The following is a 27,293-nucleotide window of genomic DNA, read 5'->3' as shown; positions in this document are numbered from 1 at the left end:
AAATGAATTTTTCAGAAAAATTAATTTAGAAACCAATGCATTTTAGAAACCCTTGTCTACAGATACCTCCCTGACAGGAATATGCATATCAATAAAAAGAAACTAAAAAGGAACTAGACATAATTTATATAAACCAGTAAGAAACAAAAAGAAATAATTCATAATTTTTAATTTAAAAAAATATATAATTTCATATCTAGAATATACTTAAATACTACATAAAAGATATTTAAATACTTAAAGCAAGTAAATAGTAAGTTTTAATTCTAACTTACCTACTATATTAGCGTTGGGATCTGCAAAAGTATTTCCAAAGTGATGTAAGTGTGTTCTTCAAATTATATAAATGGCGCTTATGGAAGTAAAGTTGAATGCCAAGCTGCTATTTTTGTTTTATTAAAAATTTTTGGCAAACTTTAATATTAAAATATTTAAAGATAAATCTAGAAAAAATTAAATATCCTAAAAGTATGTAATTCAAGTTTTAATTTTAACTGATCAACTATTTATGGTAGGGAGTTAAGTAGCTTAGCCAATCAAGAGATGTAAGTTTGCTTTGCAAATATCATAAAAAGAGTACTAATTGAAGTAAAGTAGGCTTAAGTGGTTATTGTGAATTAATAAATGTAAACTGTTTGTAATGTGAAGTGTGTGTTCTGTTGTAAAATTGTGTAAATAGTGCAAATAATATTAAGTGAAATTTTTTTTTTTTTTGTGAAAATTGCAAATAATTAAAAACTAATTAAGTAAAACTGAAATGTTTTACAATTTTTTTAAAAAAGTTTTAAAGTAAAATTTAAAAGTCTTAGAATGTCTTAAAAAATTCTTAACAAAAATTTTCCAAAATTTTTTAAGTAACAATTTTTTGAAATGAATTCATTAAAAACCTCTAAAAAAATTTCCAGGAATTTCCTAGAAATTTCTCAGAAATCTCCCAAAAATTCCTTAAAAAAGTTAATTAAAAGTTATATTTAATGAAAGAAAATATTGAAAGTTTAATGAACTTGATTTCAACTGGTATATCAAAACTTAACTTAATACTGGTTAAAGCATGGACAATTAGAAGAAGAAGATTAAAGTCTTCACTCAATTCGGGCTATAATTGAGACTTTTGTAAAGAGTTGGCCCTTTATTAGTAAAAGGAAAGAATCCAGTATTGATTAAATATAGATATTTACAAATTTATTTACAATAAAAATTTACAAGATAATTTCTTTACTCTTCTATGTCCTCCATTACCCTCCAGCTAAGGTTTAAGGTAATGTTATCATACCAAAAAGAGCTAAAAAATTATAAAGGTTAATGCCTGCCTTTTTAATATATAAATTAATAAATTTTGGTGGTACTTGGTTATCAACTTGAACATTAATTAGCTTTATTATTTCTTCCTTTAAATCTTTTATTTCAGTACATATATTTTTTATTCTGATTATTTGGCTATGAAACATGTTTTCTATTACTTTTCTAGAGATATTAGAGTTCCAATTAATTAGCTTAATAGTATGAAAATGGAAATTCCTTCTTTTATCGGCCCACCAGCGGCCGAGCGGTAAAGTCGCTGAACACTGGTAGTTCGGTCCGAGGTTCGAATCGTGCGAACCGGCTGGCTGCATGGGCGTTTTCGTGGTTTTCCCCATTTGTAACGTGTATACGAGCCAGTTTCCCTTAGAAAGTCCTCCACGAAAGGCATCCCTCCCCTTAGGCAGATAGCCCTAGTGTGCTTTGCCATAATTAAGTAAACCAAACCAAACCAAACCTTCTTTTATCATATAATTTAATTTTGCTGTGTTTAATAATTAGGAGGTCTAGGTATTCAATAGTATCTTGATTCATATTCGTTTTATTAAGTGTTGAACTATTTGGGTAAATTTTGAATTGCTCAAAAGCAGAATTATTATTGAAAGTTATAATATCATCTATGTATCTAAATAACATAATCTATGTATATAACAATTATAGTTGGATTATTTATAATAATGCTCCAGATCTCAAAAAATTTAAAAGTTTAAAAATCAAGAAGATTAACTGCTAAACCTTTATACCTCTCTACCATTAAAAGAAATTTTTACTAGTTTAATACAACTCCAACTTTTCCTGACATACTTGACATCCTTTGTATTGAAAAATGGAATACTTATCTGAATTGTGCATTATTTAATAACTACATTAAATAAGATCTTTCAGCAAGTGAGAGGAATTCCTATGGGAGCAAACAGTTCTACGCAAATTTGTAGCCTATTTCTTTTTACTTATGAATATAAATTCCAACTAAGTTCAAATAAGAATGAATTAAAGCTATTTGCACATACATTTAGATACATAGATGATATTATAACTTTCAATAATAATTCTGCTTTTGAGCAATTCAAAATTTACCCAAATAGTTTAACATTTAATAAAACGAATACGAATCAAGATACTATTGAATACCTAGACCTGCTAATTATTAAACACAGCAAAATTAAATTATATGATAAAAGAAGGAATTTCCATTTTCAGACTATTAAGCTAATTAATTGGAACTCTAATATCTCTAGAAAAGTAATACAGTCAAAAGTTGTTAATCCGGACTCGTCGGGACTTCGGCGATTCTGGATTATCGATTTTTCCGGATTATAGATCATCAGTTTAAATCTGGTAAGATGGCATGCAGAAATTACAAAATTAAAAATATGAAACCGTAATTTATGAAATAAAGAACAATTATGATCTAAAGGGTATCAAAATTTACAAAAAGAAAAAGCTTAATATTTATTTGTTTACTTTATTAAACATTTCCTTCAATGTAAGTTACTTCGTTTCATGTGATAATACTTTCTCTTTAATTCTATTAAACAGACATAATTTCTTGTTTAGTTACAAAGTTCCGCTGTTCAAGTCCTACAATTGCTGTGTTGAGAATACCGACTAATTTGTCAATCGAAATGTTTTCGTTTTCAATAACCTCTGGGTCACTTTCTTCACTATCGGAAGCGAATTATAAATTATAATGACTAATGACGAGGAACTTGATTTAAATCATATCAAAGACAGAGTATATCGAGATGAAATACTACACTTAGTACGGAATTATAAACCAAATAAAATAAAAACATCTGCTCTGAAGATAAGGATAGTGCTGACAGATCAACTTCCAATCCGCAGGGTGAAATTGATAAACAGATTTCGGATTTCAAAACATACTTTCGCTTTGTAGATACAAATTACATATTAGTAAATATATATCAGAAATTCTATTTGACATAATCTTTCTAATCTATCATAATCTAATAATGACGTTTCTGCCCCCCCCCCTTTGCCGCAGAGCAGCGTGAAAGTGATAAACAGATTTCGGGTTTCAAAACATACTTTCGCTTTGTAGTAAATATATATCGGAAATTCTATTTGACATAATCGAAAGTTCAAGCTTACTTTTATAAAATTGCTCTAACAGTCTGCAAAAATTAATAAGCCGGATCCGATTCGAAGATTAAGGAACAACACAATCTGCAACATTAACTGAATTAAATAACTTTAGCTTAGCGTATAACTCCGTTACACATTAAACGTGCATGCGCACAAACATATTCGCAGCTGTAAGGGTCTTATGCGCTCTCGTAAACGCCTGTGCGCATGCGTGAACGCGACGCATGCGCAGAAAGTTTGTAGCTTTGAGGTACGGATTATGGGTGTCTGAATTAACGACTTTTGACTGTAGAAAACACGTTACATAGCCAAATAATCAGAATAAAAAATATATGTACTGAAATAGAAGATTTAAAGGAAGAAATAATAAAGCTAATTAATGTTCAAGTTGATAACCAAGTACCACCAAAATTTATTAATTTATATATTAAAAAGGGAGGCATTAACTTTATAATTTTTTAGTACTTTTTGGTATGATAACATTACCTTAAACCTTAGCTGGAGGGTAATGGAAGATATAGAAGAGTAAAGGAATTATCTTGTAAATTTCTATTGTAAATAAATTTGTAAATATGTATATTTAATCAATACTGGATTCTTTCCTTTTACTAATAAAGGGCCAACTCTTTTCAAAAGTCTCAATTATAGCCTGAATTGAGTGAAGATTTTAATCTTCTAATTTTCCATGCTACAGCCAGTATTTAGTTAAGTTTTGATATACCAGTTGAAATCAAGTTCATTAAACTTTCAATATTTTCTTTCATTAAATATAACTTTTAATTAACTTTTTTAAGGAATTCATTTCAAAAAATTTTTACTTAAAAAATTTTGGAAATTTTTTTAAAGAATTTTTTAAGACTTTTAAATTTTAAATTTTACTTTAAAACTTTTTTTAAAAAAATTTAAAACATTTCAGTTTTACTTAATTACTTTTTAATTATTTGCAATTTTCACAAAAAAAAGTTTTCATTTAACGTTATTATTTGGAATATTTACATAATTTTGCAACAGAACACACATTTCACATTACAAACAGTTTACATTTATTAATTCACAATAACCACTTAACTCTACTTTTACTTCAATTATTACTCTTTTTATGATATTTGCAAAGCAAACGTGCATCTCTTGATTGGCTCAGCTCGTTAACTCCCTACCATAAATAGTTGATCAGTTAAAATTAAAACTTGAATTACATACTTTTAGGATATTTAATTTTTTCTAGATTTATATTTAAATATTTTAATATTAAAGTTTGCCAAAAATTTTTCATAAAACAAAGATAGCAGCTTGGCATTCAACTTTACTTCCATGAGCGCCATCTATATAATTTGAAGAACACACTTACATCACTTTGGAAATACTTTTGCAGATCCCAACGCTAATATAGTAAGTAAGTTAGAATTAAAACTTACTATTTACTTGCTTTAAGTATTTAAATATCTTTTATGTAGTATTTAAGTATATTCTAGGTATGAAATTATATTTTTTTTTTAAATTAAAAATTATGAATTATTTCTTTTTGTTTCTTACTGGTTTATATAAATTATGTCTAGTTCCTTTTTATTTTCTTTTTATTGATATGCATATTCGTATCGGGGAGGTATCTGTAGACAAGGGTTTCTAAAATGCATTGGTTTCTAAATTAATTTTTCTGAAAAATTAACTTTTTAAAATTTAATTTTTTTAAAAAGTTTAATTTAATACTTGACTTTACATTGCTTATTTCTCAAAAAACTTCATTGGTACAGGGGTTGGACAAAAATATGGAAACTTTAAAAAAACATGTTTCTTTGCCTAATATGGTGTAGGAAACCCGTTGGCATCCAAAACAGCTTGCAGTCTTCTCGGAATGGATAAATACAGTTCCTGTATGTTTGCCAAGGGAATATTCTACCATTCTTCCTGCAAAACGGTGGCAAGTTCAGATAATGATGTTGGCGGTGGATAACGAGAACACACTTTCCGTTTCAATGTAGACCACAAAGGTTCGATAATGTTCAGGTCTGGTGACTGTGGTGGCCAGGGGAGATGGGACAACTCATCCTCGTGCTCAGAAAACCAGTCCTGGACAATGTGAGCTGTGTGAACAGGGGCTTTGTCGTCTTGGAAGACACCATCACCATCGGGGAACAAAGTTTGTACCATGGGATGAACTTGATCGGCCAAAATGTTCACATAAGTCTTGGCAGTCATGTGCCCTGACACAGTTATCCTGGGGCTAGCAGAGAACCACAATATGGCTGCCCAAACCATAACAGAACCCCCACCATGTTTCATTCTTGGCAACAAGCGGTCTGTATTATAGGCTTGAGATGGCGTTCTCCAGACGTAAACTCGGCCAGAAGTGGGAAACAATGTGAAAGAAGACTCGTCAGACCATATTACTCGCTTCCACTTCTCTATAGTCCAGGCTTTATGACTTAAACACCACCTTTTCCTGTTACAGGCATTAGCATTACTGATGAGTGGCTTCTCAATTGCAGCACGGCCAGCAATTCCCTGTTTATGAAGCTCCCTTCTAATTGTTTTGGTACTCACAGGGTTTGGTAACACAGCATTCATTTCAGCAGTAACTTTTGCAGCTGTGGTCTTCTTATTTTTCGTCACAATTGCCCTTAATGATCATCTGTCACGATCACTCAGGACACACTTTCGTCCGCGCTGTGATTTAGCTGATGATGTTTTTCCGCTTTTCAAATATGCGGAATAAATCTTCGATACAGTACCTCTTGAAACACTAAACACCTCGGCTACCTTGCTTACGGAAGCACCTACCATACGTGCTCCAACACTTTGCCCACGTTCGAAGTCTGTTAACTCTTACATAATGCAATGACAACCTCACATAAGAGTACTCCGACAAACAACTGAACTGTTTAGCACATTTACGAAGTTGTATAGTTGGCGTCAGTAGTCAAAAACACCAGCACCACCTACATATTTCATTAAAATCAATCTTTCTTTTCAAACATGCATTTCACAAGGTGTTTCCATATTTTTGTCTCCATCCACTGTATTTTCCTTTTAGAACTTTAATTTTTAATTGCTAATTTCTAAAGGTACCACTTTATTGTATTTCTTTTTGGACATTCTTCACTCTTTACTTTTGGTTTTGACTTTTACCCTTGCCTACATGAATGACGAAACACGAATTGAATGATTGGAGAGTTAGGTTTGGAGGCAACTTCCCCTTGATAAGTCTGTCTCCTGTCTGCTCAACAGTCATTCATTTATGCATTTAAAAAAAATTTTAATTTTAAAAAAGATTTAAAAAATTTTAAAAAAATTTCATTTAAAAAAGATTAATTTTAATTTGCTAAATTGGTGAATTTATTTTCATGGTTTGGTTTTGCGCTTGATTTACTTATGCTGTCTGAATTTAAATGATATTGTAGATTAGTTCAAAAATTAAATCTTTTTTATGTTTGCACATTTTATAATTATTTTAACTTTAAATTTGCTTTTTTACGTATATACAGGTTTGTTAAAATTTAAATTTGTTTAAATTTAATGAAACATTAATACATCTGTAATATCCTTCATCTATTAATACAACATCTGTAAAATCCTGTATCTATTAACGCAGCATCTATAACATTGTATATGTAGTAACACATCTATAACATGGTATATCTATTAATACAATATCTGTAACATCTTACATCTCCTTTCATAAAACAAAGTGGCGAGAGCTGTATCAATTTCACTCATGCAGTCAGCAGCTAAAAATTAGACAGCGTGCAAGGAAAATGTTAAGCTATGGATTGAGAATCCCACATTTGGCCTTTCTGCTTAATATCAGAAAGATACACACACTTGAAAAATGTTAAACAAAATAATCTAGGTTAACATGCTAGTAAACATGTTTAAACATTACAAAAGTAGAAGGTTTTGCAAGCAGCTTGTCTGCATCATCAGCTATCCAAAAATGGATGACTATTCAACTATCCAAAAAATGAAAGGAATAATAGGTTAACCTTATTTTATCACTGTCTTGTGCTACTTCGCCTAGGGTTACAGTTTTCTCAAGGATTTATGTTTAGATGTATGACAAATTGAAACCACTTGAACAAATTAAAGGCTAGCTCTAGAAACTTTAGATCATATTGTAATAAAATATTTCCTTTCAAGCTGTCATACATCTTAATGTCAATCCTAAAAAGTGTTACAACCCTACATGGGACAACCCTGTACAAAATAGTAATAAAAGAAGGGAAATTTGATGGAGCCTTTCATTTGGATCCCAGCTGTAAAGCAGGCATATTGCATGTTAAAGCTCATATCTTAGTCATGTTTAACATGGTTTTTAGCATATTAATGTAGATAATTTTATTTTGTTTAATGTCAAATCCCGATGATATGGAGCCCTGCCAGTGGCTATGGTTAATAACCACAGTTTTATTAGTTTGACCTGGCTTGGGTTCAACCTCAAGTGACAGGCTGCCTGTATGGTTGGTTTTTGTGGTCTTTCCAATGTGTAATGTGAATACAACCTGGTATACGAAACAGCCAGTTAATGTGAAGTAAACACAAACTGGTATCTGGTCTGTGAGTTCGCCGAGTGAACTACATGTTCATGCATGTGCAACATTACCTTTCCTAATAGGTTGTAGCTTAAACTCTGTTACAGTAGACAAAGCTGATGAGTGTAGCAATGGTGACAACTATACTACTGCCATAATCCTCACCTAGGGAGATGACATTTTATGCTAATGTTTATTTGTAATCTTGGAATTCGGTCACTTGCCACTGTCTGAGGTGGTCATATTCGTTAGGACTTATAATGCTTACTGCAAGAGGGTTGACTATATTTTGATATCTGTTCAATGTTTAAAAATAGTTTAGCCATAAAATGATAGATAAATATATTGTTTCTATTTTTAAGGTGAAAGACTGAAAACATCAGAATGCAGAATTAAAATTTCCAAACCAGTGGAAATGGAAAGCTGTAAAAAAAGTAATTTTGCTTAAATAATTTTTTTCTTGCTATTTATTTTAGTTTTTTAGTATTTAAAATTTTTCCTGCATTTAATATAAAAATTGGTTTGTTTCAAATAACGTATCACCAGATATCCTTAATTTGTAAGTATGCAAATAATTAAAATAGTTTGACAATGTGATGTACTATTATATACAGAAAGAATTGGATTGTATAAGCTAAGAAAAATTCAATAACAGTGGCTAGGTACTGCAATCTATGCTTTTTATACATAATTTAAATATAGAGCAGTCACTTTCATATTGATTAAAAATGAATACTACATGAGAATAAAACACTTCAAAAGTTTACTACAGCTCCACTAGTGTGCCATGAGGTGCAGGAAAGTACAGCTAAGTTACATAGCATGGGAAGTATTAATTTAGGAGGTAAATTTTGACCAATGTGGAAAGCTTCAAAGAAATCTTATTCATAGGTAAGAATGGTTAATGAACCATAATGATTATAATGATAGAACAGGGTTTGTACAGTCCTTAAGTTTTTTGGAATCGATTTTTGGTCCTTAAAAGTCCTTAATTTTGGCCAAAATCAGCAGAAGGTCCTTAATTTTAATCATGTGAAAATTTCTGTTTGTTTTTACGACTGCCATTTTGAGTGTGAATTAGTTTGGAGGTATATTTTTGGTGATTTAGTGATAAATATGGTTATTTGAATGGGTTATGATTTGTTCCTATTTCTAATATAAATGGTGGGATACTCGAGTTTCTGAGCAAGAAGTGAAACAAGTATTTCGAAATTATTTCACTTTTTCTAATGAAGAGCTCTTAAACAATTTTTCGCTTTTTGGGATGTGAATTCTTTTATTGAATGGATCTAAGTTAACTTATCAACATTTTGGCGATTTTTAAGATCAGTTTCTATAGAAAATTTTAAATTCTAAGAACTGGGAATTTTTTGACGATTTTTTTTTTAAACATTCGAACATTGATAAATTTCATTAAAATAATGTTGTTGTATTAAAATTATATTTAAAAAGTAACATATTAATTTAAAAATATCTTTTCAATTTTTTCAAGATAAGAGTTTTCACGTGTAATTGTCTCAGAGTATTCCGAATTCTCGGAATATGCATCAGTTTTCTCTATAAAATTAATTAATTAATTTCATACTTTTTTCGTCTGATCCCCCCCCCAATATATTTCTGGCTTTTTGCTGTTACAAAACTGATAGGGGAAATTTTTCTTCGGGACATTAGACATTGCAACTTGAAGAAGGATGCAACTTGGAAAGTTTAGAAGGATTTGAAAGCAAGATTTATAGATCCACGATTCCAGATTTTAGAAAAATGTGACAAAATGAAAAATGTTGCTATGGTATTAACATGTAATGGATGTATTTTACAGGAAGTTTGCAATGAATTTCTTGCTTTTTGGATAACATCTGGAAGAACAATGAAAATAATATTTGGATGTTTTACTTCTGATAGTAGAATCTTTTTCTTAACATGCTTATCTTTGCTTTATTTTCTCTACTTTTCACTAGACATAAGTATAGAAAATATTAAAAATGCTTCTAATCTTATTAAATTATTAAATTAAATTAAATTAAAAACTGGCATTATAATTATTAAATTAAATTAAATTAAAAACTGGAATTAAAAACTGGCAATTTAAAAGATTCATCTAATATGTCTTAATGCATCATAGACTGGTCTGACGCTAGGCATTTTCCCACCTAGTGCAATCACGTGGAATATTAAACCTCTCTTTGTAGATCCTAAATTTTGCTGACTAGTGCCTTTCTAAATTCTGCTTCCAGTGCCTGCTCTAAATTCTAAAAGTTTTGTTTTGCCATTTCTACATTTTGTTGCTGGGTGTGTCACTAAATTCTAAAAATTCTGCCACACCAGCTCTGTAACCGGCCCTTACCATATATATTTCATATCTCTTGTGAATAACTAACTAATATTGCTAAAGAAATAAAATTAGCAGCTTTTTCTATACATTTTAAATGCATTTAGTTTTTTTAGAATAACAGAAATATTTAATTAAATCCAAAAATTCTAAAATGAAAAGAAAATGTAGACAAAAGAAACTGAATATATAAAATTATTATTCAAAGATATGTACAGTTATTATTATGTAAATTTCCCAGTTGTTTACAATTTTAGCTTTTACTATAATTTCTCATTTGTATTTTCCCCCCAGAATGGGAATCACCTAGACATTTTTTAAACTGAGGTGTTTGAAGTGTAAGACGAGTGTGTTTCTGACCTCCACTTGCTCCTTGCATTAGTTCCTGCCGGCTCTGATAATTTGTAATTATTCGTCTTTGCATTAGTTCCTGCCAGCTCTGATAATTTGTAATTATTCGTCTTTGCATTATTGCTGCCAACATTTGAATTTGTTATAACAGTAGAGTTACTGAGCTAGCTTAAAATTAAATTAAATTGTATCGTCTTTGACCACTAGTCCGCATTTTTTTGTTTGAATTTGATTGTTCTTGTGTACATCACCTCAAACTTTAATTGATTTGGTTAGCATAAGAACATACCTTTAAGTTCATTTTAAATAAGAGGCTTATTTAAACCTTTGTCTTTGTAATTACTTTGAGAAATAGCGATAATTTGCTTTGTGTCTGTCGGGAGTTTTTGGACTATTTAACTTTTACCAGATCAAGTAAACCCTCATAGGTACATTGTGGAGAGGTTGACAATTTAGGAGATAAAGCACATAGAAACTAATGAGAACATTAGTAAAGATGCTTAAAGAGAAGGAAATCGATATAAATTAGCCAAAATGTCTGGCCAGGCTTCAAATTAAGAAGAAGCATAAATATTTTGCTAAGTGTTGTTGGTATAAAACATGAATGTTTTGTAGCTTTTAATGTATAATTATCCTAATATCGTTGAAGAATCAGTTACATAAATTGCATGTATTTTAAAGTGTGAAATTTTATTAGATTGTGATTTTAATAGGGACTTTTAACAGTATTGTTAAAAAATAGATAAAATTTAATAGTGGTCATGTAAATCCATTATGACTAAGGTTATCTAACTATCTAATTTAATTTATAACTAACTGCTTACCCTTAAAAATTATCTGTGCATATTAAAGTGAGTTATTGTCTTTCATTATTTCTTAGCGTGGTATAAGGTAAAACACAAAAGTGTAAAAATTCATGTAAAACTTATTCTTCGTATCTAGTGAGACCTAAAATAATACAAAGCAGCTTAGTGTCACCTCTGGTGCTTTAGTGGCTTATTGGAACCTTAAAGTATATTAACTGGGTTACATCCCCCTGAAACTCTATACGGAGCTACGACACCTTAAAGTATATTAACTGGGTTTTAATCCTTGGAACTCTACACAGAGCTACGAAACTAACTGCAACAGACAGAGCCCAACTAACTTTAAAAACTAGCTAACCGTGCCCACATCAGGCCTTTCAGTTTTGTTCTGGTCTGCAGGTCTCTCTTTAGGCAAGGAGCAGTGGTGACAACAGCCAGTCTTTTGTTATAAATCATTCTTATTATGATTTTACTTCTCATTTTAACCTATGACTCTTGACATAAAATCTACCTGGCTATTTACTAAACCTCTAGATTGAGCAAGTAATGAGACAGAAAAAAAATCCAACATGAAACCATAACTATTAGTAAAACATAAATAAAATGTCACTTATGTTCTTTCAAATATGCTGAACTATTATAAGTGTAAAATATTTAATGCTGTTTGATAAATTTCATAAAGTATATTTTATAATCAAACTTACTAATAATTATGTTAATTAAGTTATGTTTAATAATAATGCATCCTACTTAGGGATCAATATAATTTTTTGGATTGTATTACAAAAGTGAAGTTCAGGCATTGATAATATTTTTGATTGAATTTATTAATTTGCTCATAGGTCCTAAATTTTTTCAGTAATGGTCCTTAAAAGTACTTAATTCCCATGTGCAGAAATGTGTACGAACACCCTGTAGAAGGCTTATTTATATATATACAAGTTTTTCTACTTTTAACAATTTCTAATAAATCATGCTGCTAAAACTGTTATATATTCTTCTAAAACCAAAACCTGATGTCATGCTAAATATCAAAAAGACACACACACACTTATAATAAAGTTCAACAAAATAATCTTAGTTAACATGCCAGTAACCATGTTTAAATATTACAAAGGTAGAAAGTGTTGCAAGCAGCTTGTCTGCATCATCAGTCATCCAAAAATAGATGACCATTCAACTATCTAAAAATGAAAGGCTCAATAGGTTACCCTTATTTTATCATTATCTTGTGCAATACTACTTTGCCTAGGGTTACAGCATTTTTAAAGATTAATGTTTAGATGCATGACAAATTGAAACCATTTGAACAACAAATTAAAGGCCAGCTTTAGAAACTTTAGATCATATTGTAATAGAATATTTACTTTCAAGCTGTTATACATCTTAATGTCTATCCTAAAAATTGTAACAACCCTACATGGCACAACCCTGCAGAAAATAGTAATAAAAGAAGGGAAATTTGATTGAGCCTTTCATTTGGATCCCAGCTGTAAAGCAGGTATATTGCATGTTAAAGCTCATGCCGTAGTCATGTTTAGCATGGGTTTTATCATACTAATGTAGGTAATTTTATTTTGTTTAATGTCAAACTCTGATGAGCTCGTCCAGTGGCTCGTCCAGTGGCTATGGTTAAAACCATTGAATATTGGTAGTTTGACCTGACTTCGGTAAGTGACAGGCTGGCTGTATGGTTGGTTTTTGTGGTCTTTCCAGTGTGTAATGTGAATACGTGTCAGTTTGCCTTAGGCTGCTATCAGACCTTTGTTTGTTTCGGAAGAACAAAATTTTGGGACAATTTTTCTGCTTTGTCACAACAGCCAATCTCCACGGATCTACTTCGGTTTTAACATGTAAAGGGGAAACTCGTTCTCAATTACAAACAAGTGAAATTGTTGAAAATAAACAACTTGCAATTTTTTTTTGAAAGGAAGGGAAAAAAATGCAAGTTTTTCTTTCAATAGTAAACCAGGCAGAAAAATTGTCCAAAATGGTTGTTTGTATGAAACAAATGCATGTGTGTTATGGACCTTAGTGGTTCCTCCATGAAGACATCCTCCTTTTGGGGCAGATAGTTCGCATGGCTTTGCAATATTCAAATAACCTAACCTGATGAAGAATCCAAGAACTTGTGGGGATGGGAATAATTGAAAAGTATGTGTTATGATAGAGCAATTGTTTCTGTTTCTTTTAAGTTTCTGATGATTTTTAATTCTCAGATCTTACTTTATGTGGCAAAAAAATTTGAAAATTAAAATAAATTACAATGATAGATACAAGGCAGGTTATGTGATTAGTAAAGCTATTAGGTATAGTAACAGTATTGTTTCTTGTGATAAATAAATGTATATTTTTAGGATACAGTGAAATCTTTCTTAGAAGGCTCTTCCAGGTAATTTTTAATCTTCTGTGGAAATAGTGCTCTTAGAGAAGTGACATTAAAGTTTGTTTATATTCTCAGTCAATTTCTGAGATATTTATATTTCTGAGATTTCTGAATTTCTGAGATTTATATTCACTGGTCAATTTCTGAGATGGTCATTTCAGTTAGATGTTTACCACAAAATGGTTAACTGCATTTTGAGATTTATAATATATTGAAAAATATTTTATAGTAGTCATAAATTGGTAAATAAACATAATCGTGTTGTCTTTATTTTTAAGTTCACGAAAGTGTGAAAAATTTATAAACCTTAACAGATAGGGAAGGTAAGAAAAATTAATGCTTTCTAGATTGGGCATTTTGCAGTGTATTTCTTTTATAGGACAGGATTTTAAGCTTTTTTGAATTAATGTAATTTTTTAATATCTCCTTGACAGTCTAGTTCTTTCTTTTTTCAAAAAAGGCTGATAAAATAGCATCAGTATTAGAATTTTTATGTCATATGTATACATTGTTAAAAAAATGAGTTTGAAAATAGCATGGTGTACTGTTGTGTGCTGGATGAATCAGCTTGCGTATGCTAGGAAAAATTATGAGTGATGGTTTTTTAAAAATGACTAAATATGCCATCTATATTTTTTCTACATAGGTAAATCACACTGTAAAAGAATATTGCTAAGTTTCTTTAGATTCTAAATCTGATGCAGAAACTTTGAGAGAGGGGATAAAGAGAAGACAATATGAATTTTAATTTTGAGAAATATAATGTTTTTTTTAAATTAAAATTGCAATAGCAATAATACTGTGATTGTTTTTCTTTATTTAGTATCATAATCATTTGTATGTGCTCTATCGCTTTTAGTTATTTGCTTATGTTTTAGGTTGTGGTATTAAAATTGGTATTTGTTTTAATCATTTCTTTTTCATGCTATTTTATTGCTCATTTGAATTTAAAAACAGAGTTTTAGTAGGACCATGTAAGAAATATGTAGCTAACTAAGAGTGGTAGATCACATACTGCAAGACTACAGAATATTCTTTAATTCCGAGAACTTAACGATTTATCCTTATTTATTTATTTATTATGATAGAGCCGTCTGTTCTTTTTTAAATTTTTATCATCTTTATTCTATATCTTTATTTCATCTTGGTTTATATAATGGGAAATTTTGAAAATTGAAATAAATAGTAAATACATGAAAGTTTGGTCACATAATCATCAAAGTTATTAAATACAGTTTATGTAACAATGCTGCTTACAGTAACCAAATTTATATTTTTCCTACACAAGTAACCCTCTTTAAGACCACCTTCCCACCATTCCAGGCAATTATGGTTTTCCATGGAAGTAGTTTCCTTTAAAGGTGACTTTCAATACTGATTTGTATTCTCAGTATTTTGATCCTTTTCAAGGTGATCGTCTTAATTAGATAATGTAAGAGGGTTGACTGTATTTATAATATACTTGCAGCTTCGCTGCCAGCCTTCGTCTGGCTTTTAAATGTACCGGAAAAATGGCTGAAGAGAACACCAAACGTTAAATTTAAAAACTACGTAGAATTTTACTCTGCAGAACAACTTCATAAAAAAGGTTATTATGTATAACAAAATTACAGTGAAATAAGCAATATCCCTTAATACAAATATTAATTATCCTAATAAATAAATTAACCAACTTCCCTTTGCAAAATCTTAAGAACTCAAATGGTATAAAGGAGGTTAAGAACTTTGTTTTCTAAAAAAATCACTCAAAACTTTTCAATATCGTAAAAACAGTGAAATGAGCAATAAATAACATAAAAAAAATACAAAAAGCAAAAAATTCTGAAAAGCAAATTAATGATATTTTATCTTATATTTTCAAGAGAAAAAAAATTACAATGAAATAAGCTATATCCCTCAGTACAAATATTAGTTATCCTAATAAAAAAATTAACCAACTTTCCGTCGAAGAAAAAAATCATCCAAAACTTTTCAATATCTTACAAATAGTGAAATAAGCAAAAAATAACTTTTACTCTGCAGAACAACTTTATCAATAAAAATGTATTATCTATATAAAAAATAACAATGAAATATGCCAATCTTTTAAAAACAGTGACATAAGAAATACGATGAAAAATTGTTGCCAAACCCATATTTCTAAAAGAATGAAACTATTCAAAATGATGCGATTTCATCAAAAATCTATCAACAACAATAAGAAAGAAAAATTGTTGCCAAAATCACATTTTTAAAGATGTGAGAAGTGTACTCGGAAGCTTCATTTAAAAAAAGTTTTTTTAAATACAAAATATTATTATTTTTCCAAAATTCTTTTTGTAAAAGCAGTCGCAAGGATGAAAGTTTAACATGTTCAAATATCAAAGAAAAATAAACTTTTTTGGGAAACGATCCCGTTGAAAAGGTGTTAAGCTCACTTTGTTAAATAAATTTGATTTAATCGATTTATTGAAACACGAAATTTATTTTAAGTTCGTAAAATAATTAAGTGCCTACGTTTCATGACGATGTGAAAATGGAGTCTGTAGAGTAAAATCTCGCTTTCCTATAGCCCATTATGTCTCAAAATGACACGATTTCGTCACAAAACATAAAATAAAAAAAATTCTAATTCGAATTTCGAAAAAATCTCTTCGAGGGGCACTGGCTCTTTTTAAGATGCAACTATGTATTAAATTTCGTAGCCGTGGGTCTATTAGCTTATGCGCTGCGCGAACAAAAGACACACACACACAGACATACTCTTTCTTTTACTATATGTAGAGATTTCATTATTGAAAAATACCTTAAATAATCATAAAGTGATTATTATATATGTTATCTTGTTTTTAAGGTGAAAGTGTAAAAGTAACTGAATGCAGAATTCAAGTTTCCAAACCTGTTGAAGTGAAAAATTTAAAAAAAAGTAAGCTTGTTTAAATAATTTTCTTTTTGTTAACAGTTGATTGTTTTCGAGGTGGAAAGTAGTGTATGTATATAATGTATGTACAAATTTTCCATCTTGAAAATACATTTATCTAAAGCCCCCCTCGTTTTATTATTATTATTATTATTATTATTTAAGAGTGTGTTACATTACCTTTGCCTATCAGTAATCCAATAACTGTAGCAGTAAACTGGTTTGATTCTTGTTTGAGAAAAAGCCCATCGCTGAATGGGTTGGTAATTACGATGTGGTATGGACGCCATTTTCTTTCAAGAAATGTCTCTTCGGATATTCAGTGAGAATTTTTGCCATACTCAATTACCAAATCAATAAAGTATGGGCAGATGGTCTGAACATGGTAATGATCAGTTAGAATTAAATATGTAGTCATGCAAGTGAAAATAAATGCAACTAAATCATATATAACACGTGGTTTGTAACATTAGCATACCTAAGTGCATAACATACCTAATGTAAGCACATAGCAAATTTCAATTATACAAACAAATGAAGGCTGCATTCCAAATTATTGTAAATATTGTAATGTGTATATAACTCTTTGAAGAGACATAGTTGTTCTCATTTAACCCTTAAAATAGCATGCTAGTAAAATAAAATCCATATCTGGGAAACTAACAGTGGAAAAAATCTAAACAACAATTATGACCACATGTTTTGTCCTTTAATTTATCTTTCATGTATTCGTATGCATGGCAGATTTGCAGAATTTATTACTCGACTCTGAGACTCTGCTTTCTAACATTGAAGAATTTAAAAGCAATAAGTACACTCCTAAATAACTTAAATCTTTATTTTTTAATAATGTATCTAAACTGATTTAAATTTTTCTTTCTTTTTTTAAAAAAAAAATGGTCGAGCACTTTATTTAATAGCCGTTAGGCTTGCGCCCCTGCAAGGCCAGAAGTGGTTGTCATTTCATTATGGAAGCACCTAATAGGTAGCCACTGTTGCCTTCTCTGAAGGTACAGACAGTTACAACCATGCCTTTTCCAGGATTCGAACCCAGGCCCATCGCTACGGCATCATTAACCACTATGCCGGCTGGGCAGTAATTGATATAAATTTAAATATTAATTTGTGATATATCCTACAAGCCTGTGCTACTGTGTTGTAAATAATAAGATGTTTTTAATAACAAATGTTACTAGTTTTGAATCTTTTTTTTTTTAATTTCATGTTTTTGAGATGAATAGCATAAATAGTGTTAAAATACATAATACTTTTACATTGCTCTAAACATATGTATTCTTAATTTATTTATGTATTTTCATGATATCTTAAATTTTGAATGTTAAATTCTCCTTTGAAGTTTGAAACTGTAATCTAAAGTTTTCATACTGGAATTTCTCCCTCCCTCCTTTCTCTCTCTGTCTCCCCCTTTTTTAATTGTTGCAGTTTTACAACCACGCACAAAGATTTTTAAGAAATTTATTTAAATATCCCACAAAAATGAATGCTTTTTATATTTCTACCTTCAGTTTCAGATTTCATTTTTGGGGGGGGGGGATAAGCTGAAAGTTTTTAGAAATTAATGGGATCGGTAAATCATTTGTATTCATTTTTTAAATTATTAATATATTTTTGTAAATATACTTTTTCAGTTATTGTTTAATTTTAAAGCAGTTTGTTTCTAATGCCATCTGTTGTTGTTTTAGACTAATTATGTAATTAGTAGTATTAAAACTTATATGCATTCAACTGTTCTGTGTATATATCATACCTGCATACTCTGACACTACAAAACATTATGACCATCCCCATATTTTTCGATGAGCTCATCTGGATGACGAGTTTTCAGTGTCAAATAGTTAGATTTTTTTTTGGGGGGGGGTTCAAAGTTCTAAGATGTGGCATAAAAAACAAGTCTTTGCAAGTCTAAGTTCTAATCATACCACTGCTAGAGTTTTACCTTCTAAATGTATTTTTATCATTTTATGCCTAATTGCAAAAGAACTGATGCTTAACATGTGGAAATTGGAATCAGAAGTTTAAATAACTGAATTTGGTTATATTTTTAGCATAAAAAGTCTTAAACATTTAAAATGAAGTGTAGCTATACCCTAGAATTTTTTCCTTCAAATTACAAAATACTAAATTTCACCATCATATATACAGCACTCTTAGATGACTACAGTAATTTTAAATTATTTTTAAATTATTTTCAACCATCTAAACACTTTTAATAATTAAAAACGATTGATATCAGAAAATGATATGGTATATACATATATATATATATATATATATATATATGATATAATAAAAGCATGGAAAAGAGGGAGTATTTTGATTCCATCGTAAGCTAATGTGTTGACTTCGTAAATAAAACTTGGTAGTTGAGGCAATTTTAATTCCATTTTTATTTCCAATTGACATTATGTGGCCACAGAAATTGCATCTAAAGACAGCACAGACAGAAGCTGAAGTGCTTAGTTATACAAGATGGAAGCACACAAAGAAAAAAGTTTTGGTTTGCAATGGTAGTTTCAGTTCCCAATTATTATGTCATCAGAGTTGCGCAGGCCATAGAATGATCTAGAAATGATGCAATCCAGAGACGTTATTATTGCGATTTTTAAAACAGAGAGAGAGCAAAATTATAGTTTTTCCGTTAGTTTAAATTATAATTTTGATTTACTTATTTTTTTATCTTGCATATTCCCCCCCCCCCCTTCAAAGAGAAAAAGGCGTGGCAACAGAAAAGCTTTTTTAGAAGAAAGCATTACAGAATTAGCAAAACTAGGTATATACAACAGTGAGAAAAAAATCACAAAATTTTGATATAAATAATTTTTTAAAGTATAAAACCTTACATATATCATTTTTAACAATAAATTCAAATTGAAAATTCTATTGAAAATTAAATTTTTAAATTCATCGTAAAGAGTGTCCTCTAATTTTTCTCAAGAAAGTTTACAGTTCCGTAAAATTTATGCTTAAACGTTAATTATAATCAATATTTTGCAGTCCTTAACTTGAAAGTCTTTCATCAAAACTCGTCCTACCAATATAAAACCAAAATTTTCCTTTATAGATACAGGAAATTTTAATTGATTATTTTGATATAATCTGCATTTTCTTAATTGTAAAGCAATGCAAAATAGAATTTAGAACTTAATACATAGTAAATAAAAAAATTCAGTACAATAACTATATTGTTATACTTTGATAAAAATAGGCAAATCCTCTACAATGCAAATCAGCGTGATAACTTGCTGATGGCTGTGGGATGCTTAAATACAATTACACATAGAAACCTCCGTTCCTTAATAAAGGTACTGGCCTTTAGTATTGTATAATTATCAAAATTTATAACTACACTCAAATACCGAAAATCCGCCGACCTGAATTCTGCGTTGACTTTAGGAATATAAACTTTCAGTTTATAGGTTCCGGAAACTGCAACATTGAGTACGAAATATCGAAGAAAAAAATACTTACCGAATAATAATGAGTCAAAACGGAAATACCAAATTATTGATATAAAAAAGTTTTAAAAGAAATAAAATAAGGTAAGTTTTTTTTCCCTCTAATCTGTATCGAGGAAAAAGCAGACGATTCACTCAACTCTTTGTTCAAGTTCACGATTCAAGTTGTTGTATTTTCTGAGCTTTCTTATTTCATTTCACGAGATTGTTTAGTGCTGCCTTTTTTTTATCCGAATATTTTGTGGATAAATTAAGAATATTTTTAATTTAATCCCTATTTAATACAATGCCAGATAAGAAACGCACTCGTGATTTTACTGCTTGCAACGTTGAAAAACTTAAACACGTTGCATTGACGGTAATGCGAAAAGTGCAAATTCTGCAAAAGATGGAAGCAGGTGCTACTGCTCTATTTATAGCAGGTGCTATAGCTCGATTTATAGGAATTGCGACATGATTGTGTATGATTTATGGAAAAATAAAGAAAAGCTGTTGAAATTTACAGCAACAGTGATTCTAACACCGGAATCCGAAACTGGAAATCTTTGCATGTGGCGAAATCGGCAAACCTCGATGCTGTGTACATGTAATGCAATGAATAATATAATCCATTTATATATGTAACAATAATTTAATGCTTATAATAACTTATTGCAATAATGTATATAATAATTTAATTAAATGTATCTAATATGCCTTATTCAGTTTGCACTTTTAATCCAAATATTATGCATCTTTTCTGTCCTGAAATCCGTACAACCTCTGGTTTCAAGCTTTGGGGATTTCTGGAATTCTACTGTATAAAAAATCTTCAAACTAGTTAATTGAAATGGGAAAAATATACAAATATGCAAAATTAAAGATATATTAAATCTTACACTGCCCTACAATTTTGATATGAAACATATAATTTTGTGAATATAAAATAAGGAAATAAAATTCATAATCAAATCTATTTAGGGAAGGCTTTAAAAACTTTTTCAAGTACAAAAATTTCAAAGAAATCCACTAGCATTACAAAATCACAAAAATTTCAGAATTTTATAATGTAGTTAAATTTTTATTTGAAATAATATACTATTATTATCGAAATTTCTTATTGATTTATTTTGTACAAATGTAAAGACCCCACAGCTTTCTCCTTGTACACATTTTCAGCTATTTGGGCAGTTACTTGGAAAGGCCTCCGTTCCTTGTATAAGCCTTGTATTTGCCTTTGCAAACTGCATTACAATTTATAAACCCATTTATAAAAAAAATTAATCACACTCCATTATATTAAAAATATATATAAATTATTATATTCGAAAAAAAATAAAAGTGGTAGCCTTCAAAGTTTATCTAAACATATTATGATCCGTACATTTTTTAATCAGTTAACATAATTCAATACTACTTATGATTCCTATAATACTACTCAAAAACACTTTGTTTATCATATTTTATGCTAATTTTTTCAAAATTATTTCATGCGCTTAAAAATTCTAATGAACAATGCAAAATTTTCTCCATAAATTCAAAAATACAGTAAGACCCCGCTTAACGCGGGGGATACGTTCCATCAAAGTAGAGCGTAATGTGAAACAGTGCTAAACGAGGCTATCTTTACATGTAAATATTGGGGTTAGGGGAAGATGGCTAGGAAATTGGTTAGGTATTAAATTTAAAAAGTATGTTTTTTTAATAAAAATAAAACCAAACATTTATTTCTTAAAGCCCAAATTAATACCACATTTTTATTTCTTGCAAATATAAATAACAAAACGAATATTCTTAAAAAAAAAAACAAATAAAATTCTAAGTCAGTCATATTTAGTTAGCCTTCCGCGTTTTCAGTGTTCTGCCTTTTTGTGACAAAAGCATCTAATGTTGTTTGCCTTTTTCTTTTGCGTTGTTCTCTTAAAAGTTCTTCATAAACGGATAGAGCATCTCTAACACCACACCTTACTTTTGAGCTCCTGTCAAAATTCGGATCATTTTCAATGAATTGATCCATTATTTCAGTTATGGTAGACAAACTCCTTTTTACAAACGCCATCGAAAGTTCTCTTTGCTCTTCTTCTGAATCACTGCTGTCAACATTTTTGTTTTCTTCTTGTTCAGTTAATTCCTTGAGCTCATCATTAAAAAGACTAGCCGCTGCTTCTTGAATTATTTCTTCGACATCTTCCACATTTACCCCTTCAAAATATGTCTGTACAATACCGCACCAAACAAGAAATACAAGTACACTCTTTCGGATATGTATTTGAAACCTATCGCTGCATAATATTTCGGGGAATCCCCGGGTTGAAATAAAAGAGCACTAAACCGAAACAGCGCTAAACGAAACAGCGTTAAGCGGGGTCTTACTGTATTATTATTTACCTTAATATCCATCCTTAAAAGTAGTTTAAATAGCTTTTTCGTTACTTTCCTTGCACATACTTACGAAAAGTTAAAAAAATAATGAACAAGAATTTCACATTTTCTCAAAACAGCACAATCAAATTGCAGAAATTTTAACCAAAATTGAAATGAAAACTATAGAATTTGCAGCATATTAAATAATTTTGTTCCTGAGTTAGATTCACACAAATGTAACAATTTTTGAACTGTTGAAAAAGCGGAAGCACAAATAATTTTCTGTGGCACATACTTGCAAAGCACAAACTCAGATTAGTGACCTTGAACACTCTCTAATGCTAGATCTCCGAAACGGTAATTCACCGATGATTTAAAGCACTTTCCCTCCCCTAAATACTGTAAAGATGGCCCAAGCAAATTCAATATTTGTTTTCACTAGACATTCGAACTTCTAAATTTATCGAGAGATTACAACACTGAAAAAACAAATTTGATGATTCTTTTCTTTCACATTATCTTGGATTTATCACAAAACAATGATTTGAAGAGCTGAACTAAATTTTCCATTCAGGTCTCAGGCTGCAGGAAACTATCCTGACCGACTAATTCATATAATAAAAGCAAGGAAAAGATGGAGCACTGTTTATTCGTAGTTATCCTATATTGAAGAGGAAGTATTCTGATTGTGTCATAAGCTATTGTGTTGACTTCGTAAATAAAACTTTGCAGTCAAGGTGATTTTAATTCCAATTTTATTTCCAATTGACATTATGTGGCCACAGATCACTTGACACCCTTGTCGTGCCTGTTCAGGTTGTCGTGCCTGTTCATTATTGATATTTTTGCAATAGGAAGCAGCATAGCAAAATTGCATCCAAGCTCAGCACAGACAGAAGCTGAAGTGCATAGTTATGAAAGATGGAAGCACGCAAAGGGAAAAGTTTTAGTTTACAATGGTAGTTTCAGTTCCCAATTATTATATCACCAGAGCTGCTCAGACCATAGAAGGACTAGAAATGACTCAATCCAGAGAAGTTATTGTGATTTTTAAAACAGAGAGGGAGAATTAAAGTTTTTCCATTAGTTTAAATTATAATTTTGATTCACATATTTTTTTTATCTTACATGTATAATTTTTATCATATATATCAAAATGATATATCAGCATAATAATGAGGAACAATATAAATAAATTACTGCAGAAGAAGTACACATTATACAGTGTTAGAAACATCTTTTATTAATTGCGCTAAAGATACATTGATGAGGCAAAACATTATGACCATCCCTTCATTTTTCAATGAACTCATCTGAATGACATGGAGAGAAAGTGATTAAGTAGGAATTTTATTTAACTGCTGCTGAAGAAGGTAAAGAATCATTCTTCCACTTACCAGTGAGGGGAAAAGTTGCTGATCTAAGTGAATTTGACAGAGGGCAGATTGCAATGGTCTGAAGACTTGATCTTCAAAACTGCATGACTGGTATGTTCTCTGGGACCCCTAGTTGTGGTAGAATACACCGTGAAAGCTGCGCATTATCTGAACATAACTGCAGATCAATTATGCCTTACGTGGCATCTGTCTTCCTACAACTGGCACATCACAAGACTCATTTTGTGTTGGAGTGATTTGAGAAGCATAAGGATCAACTCCAGTTAATTTTCTGGCCACCTAACTTGCTGGTTCTTAAACCGGTAGAATACATTTGAGATGCCATGAAGCAGCAGCTCAGAGCTCAAACTGAATGTGAGCATATCTCGACTTTGTGTGATTGCAGCTTGAAACATTTGGTAAATCTGTCTCCAGTTATCTGCCAAGAACTTGTAGCAGCTACGCCAAGGTGAGTTGCAACTGTTTTGCAGGCCAAAGGTCGTGCAACGTGTCATTGTGTAGGTGGCCATAATGGTTTTGTTTGTTCAGCATATATTATTATATTAAAAGCATTATTTCTGCAAGTTGTCATGTGCAAGACTTCATTTTTTACTTGTTCTGTGCATAGATTTTTCAAAACAAATGTTTAGATTGTAATTTAAATTCTCTTTATTTTAGCTGAAATAGCGAGCACTATAGAAACTCCTTCGTTGAAACTGAGAGATTTTGAAAAAAGTAAGTTTAATGCTATGTTTGTATGAAACTATTTAAATATATTTAAAAATACCAATATTTTGCTTCCAGTATCTAGCTTATTAATGTAGTAAAAAAGTAAAAAATTGCACTGTCTTGTGCTTTAATTTAATGAAAAAAAGGTTTATATTTAAATTACCTATATGTTAGTTAATATTTCTTTTCTTGTGCATGAAAGTCATTCTTCAGATTTAATTATGTACAGTTTTTATAATTTTTATAAAAATACACATTTCATCAGAAAATGTTTTAGCAAAAGTAATTTACAGTTTCATTTCTTTTTCTTGTTATTTTCTTATTTCTTGTTCAGTTACTAAGTTCAATTGTTAAAGTCCTGTTACTGCCATGTTAAGAATTCTTCTTAAAGATTCAGTTCAAAGTTTTTAATTTTCCACAGCTTCTTTATCACTTTTTATCACAGTCAATGGAGATATCAAGGTCCTTAAAAGTCCTTAATTTTGGCCAAAATGAATAACGGTCCTTAATTTTGCTCATTTGACATTTCTTATCATTGCCATTGTCAGTGTGAATTGCGATTTCTCATGAATATGGAATTAAAATTACACTGCTCTTAACCAATCTGTTGGCAAATTTGCGTTCCAAATGATAAAAAAAAAAAAAAAAAAAAAAAAAACTTAGCTACCCAAACCAAGTATCGGTGTCTGATTGGCTATTCACCCAATTTTTCGAAACAGGTCCATAAATTTAGGCAGATTGTGACGAAAGCGTGAAGCCGGAAGTTTTTTAAGAGGCGAAAGTGATGATGAAGATGCTTGAGAAAAAAAAGGGGGTGAGATTCTGAAAATATTTGCCAAAATTAGAACACTCCCAACCTGGAAGGCCACAACCCTTCCGACGCCAATAGGAAAGACATGCCAAGAAAGTGCATTTTCAATAAACTGTGGCCTCATCAAGCTGGCTATAAAGACTGGATATTGATGGATGACAATCCTTATAAAGCTAAATAAGGTCTTTGTCTGAAACAAATTGAAATTTCTAGAATGGGAGAGTCAGCGCTGAAAATTCACATGAAAATTAAGTTTCGTTTTATCATTTCAATTTGTTTTTACATGATTTTGCTTAGCTTAATTTCTGTGTTTGTTTCAATTAAGCCATAAATTAATTTTTTATCACCTTCTACGGAGTCTATTCTCTTTTACACATACTATATGTATGGGATATCGGGATTATGAGTTTATTTTTGCAGATGGTCTGTTATCGATTTCGCGGGAAATCTGTTGGCTCCATTTCGATTTTAGGTCGCCAAGGGCAAATTCGGTAACGGTAGCCGAGAAAAACTGAAGTTCGGAAATACGTTTTGAAGCTTCAATACACAATTAAGTATTTGGTTTAATCCTATGCTGTTAATAGTAATGCATTATTTTTGCTAATGGTGATACAATTATTAGTTGAAAACAACTAACTAATCAATATTTATATTTTTAAAGCTGAAAACAACTAATTGAAACTAATTTTCCTGAATTAACTAGACACAAAATTAACTTTCATGAATTACTAAAGTTATTGGGTAGAAGTTTAACTGAAAATATACATTCCGAATTATATATATATATATAATACGGATATATATAATACGGAATATATATATATATATATTTATACAGTACAAAGTCCGAGGTCTGGACTCGTCGGGACTTCGGCGATCCCAGATTTGAGATTTTTCCGGATATTAGATCATTTTAAATCTACTAAGATGGCATGTAGAAATTATAAAATTGAAAATATGAAATCATGATTAGCCCAACTCGAATTCAAAACTGGCTTTTCAAGGGAAATTTAATTAATTTGAACGTCGAATCAAGCTAACCCCATTACGCGTTTCGCCGAAACAGACAATTGAAACTTTTTCGCTACAAAAATTTTTTAAATTTAGACAAAGTGTCTTGGAAATTTTAATAGTCTCAACTCTCTGTTCCAATTTCCCGACGTGTCCGCACAAAATGACACATTAAGGTGTTAAAATATGTTTAACTATACCTAAACATCTTAAATCTAGACTAAAATCAAAATTAAAATCAAAAATAAAATAAAAATAAAAACGAAAATAAATAGCGGTTAGCTATTAGTCCTAAATATACAAAAAACATACGGGCTGGGCCTGCAAGCTTAAAGATTAACAATTTAATTTTTTATATATTTTAGAAATCTGTAATGAAAAACTGTAATTAAAATAAAAGAAAATTAAGATGATAACAAACTAAGTGGGTCTTGCTAAGACCAAGAAAAGTTGTAACAAAAAAAAAAAAAAACTGACCTGTGGCGATGCAAAGCTCTACCTTTTAAAACTAGTTGAAAAGTGGTTGTAATTCCCTTCTGTGTACTTCATCCGAATGATGTATGTAGGGGGGAGCGAAGTTCTGTGGGCATTAGCCAATACGAAGAGATTGTCCGTTATCTGCAACTCGTCTCCTATTATCGAAGGGGGACGGAAACCTCGGAAAAACGTTAAAAGATCTCAAAAATGGGGCCTGGCATGTAGTTGGATGGAAAAAAATTTTTGTCTCGAAGTGAAAATGGCTAATTCAGCTAAAACTACAAAAACTTGGCCATTAAAGCAAGAGTAAAAGGTAAAAACACTCATTTGTTAAAAAAGTCGTAATACTTCAAGCTAGCGGGCGATCA

The 27,293-nt window shown here is 30.4% G+C and overlaps 1 protein-coding gene across 3 annotated transcripts in view; it reads left to right on the top strand.

The window, feature by feature from the left end:
- The window catches only part of LOC118201090 (uncharacterized), a 221,599-nt gene that overhangs the window by 98,647 nt on the left and 95,659 nt on the right, over window positions 1-27,293 (top strand). For all 3 annotated transcript variants that reach the window (XR_015042854.1, XM_085822950.1, XM_085822947.1), the window contains exons 16-18: window positions 8,294-8,365; window positions 16,637-16,708; window positions 24,576-24,632. Coding sequence is in view for 2 of the 3 variants with exons in the window: in XM_085822950.1 (XP_085679076.1) it covers window positions 8,294-8,365; window positions 16,637-16,708; window positions 24,576-24,632 (201 nt within the window). In the remaining variant the exon portion in view is untranslated. The remainder of the gene's footprint in view (window positions 1-8,293; window positions 8,366-16,636; window positions 16,709-24,575; window positions 24,633-27,293) is intronic.

Source organism: Stegodyphus dumicola, chromosome 1 (assembly GCF_044657685.1).
Source record: "Stegodyphus dumicola isolate Sdum_Otavi_A_Nest chromosome 1, ASM4465768v1".
In the NCBI taxonomy this organism is placed as follows: Eukaryota; Metazoa; Arthropoda; class Arachnida; order Araneae; family Eresidae; genus Stegodyphus; species Stegodyphus dumicola.
The sequence above is the reverse complement of the archived record's forward strand: the minus strand, read 5'-3'. Positions and strand labels throughout refer to the sequence as shown.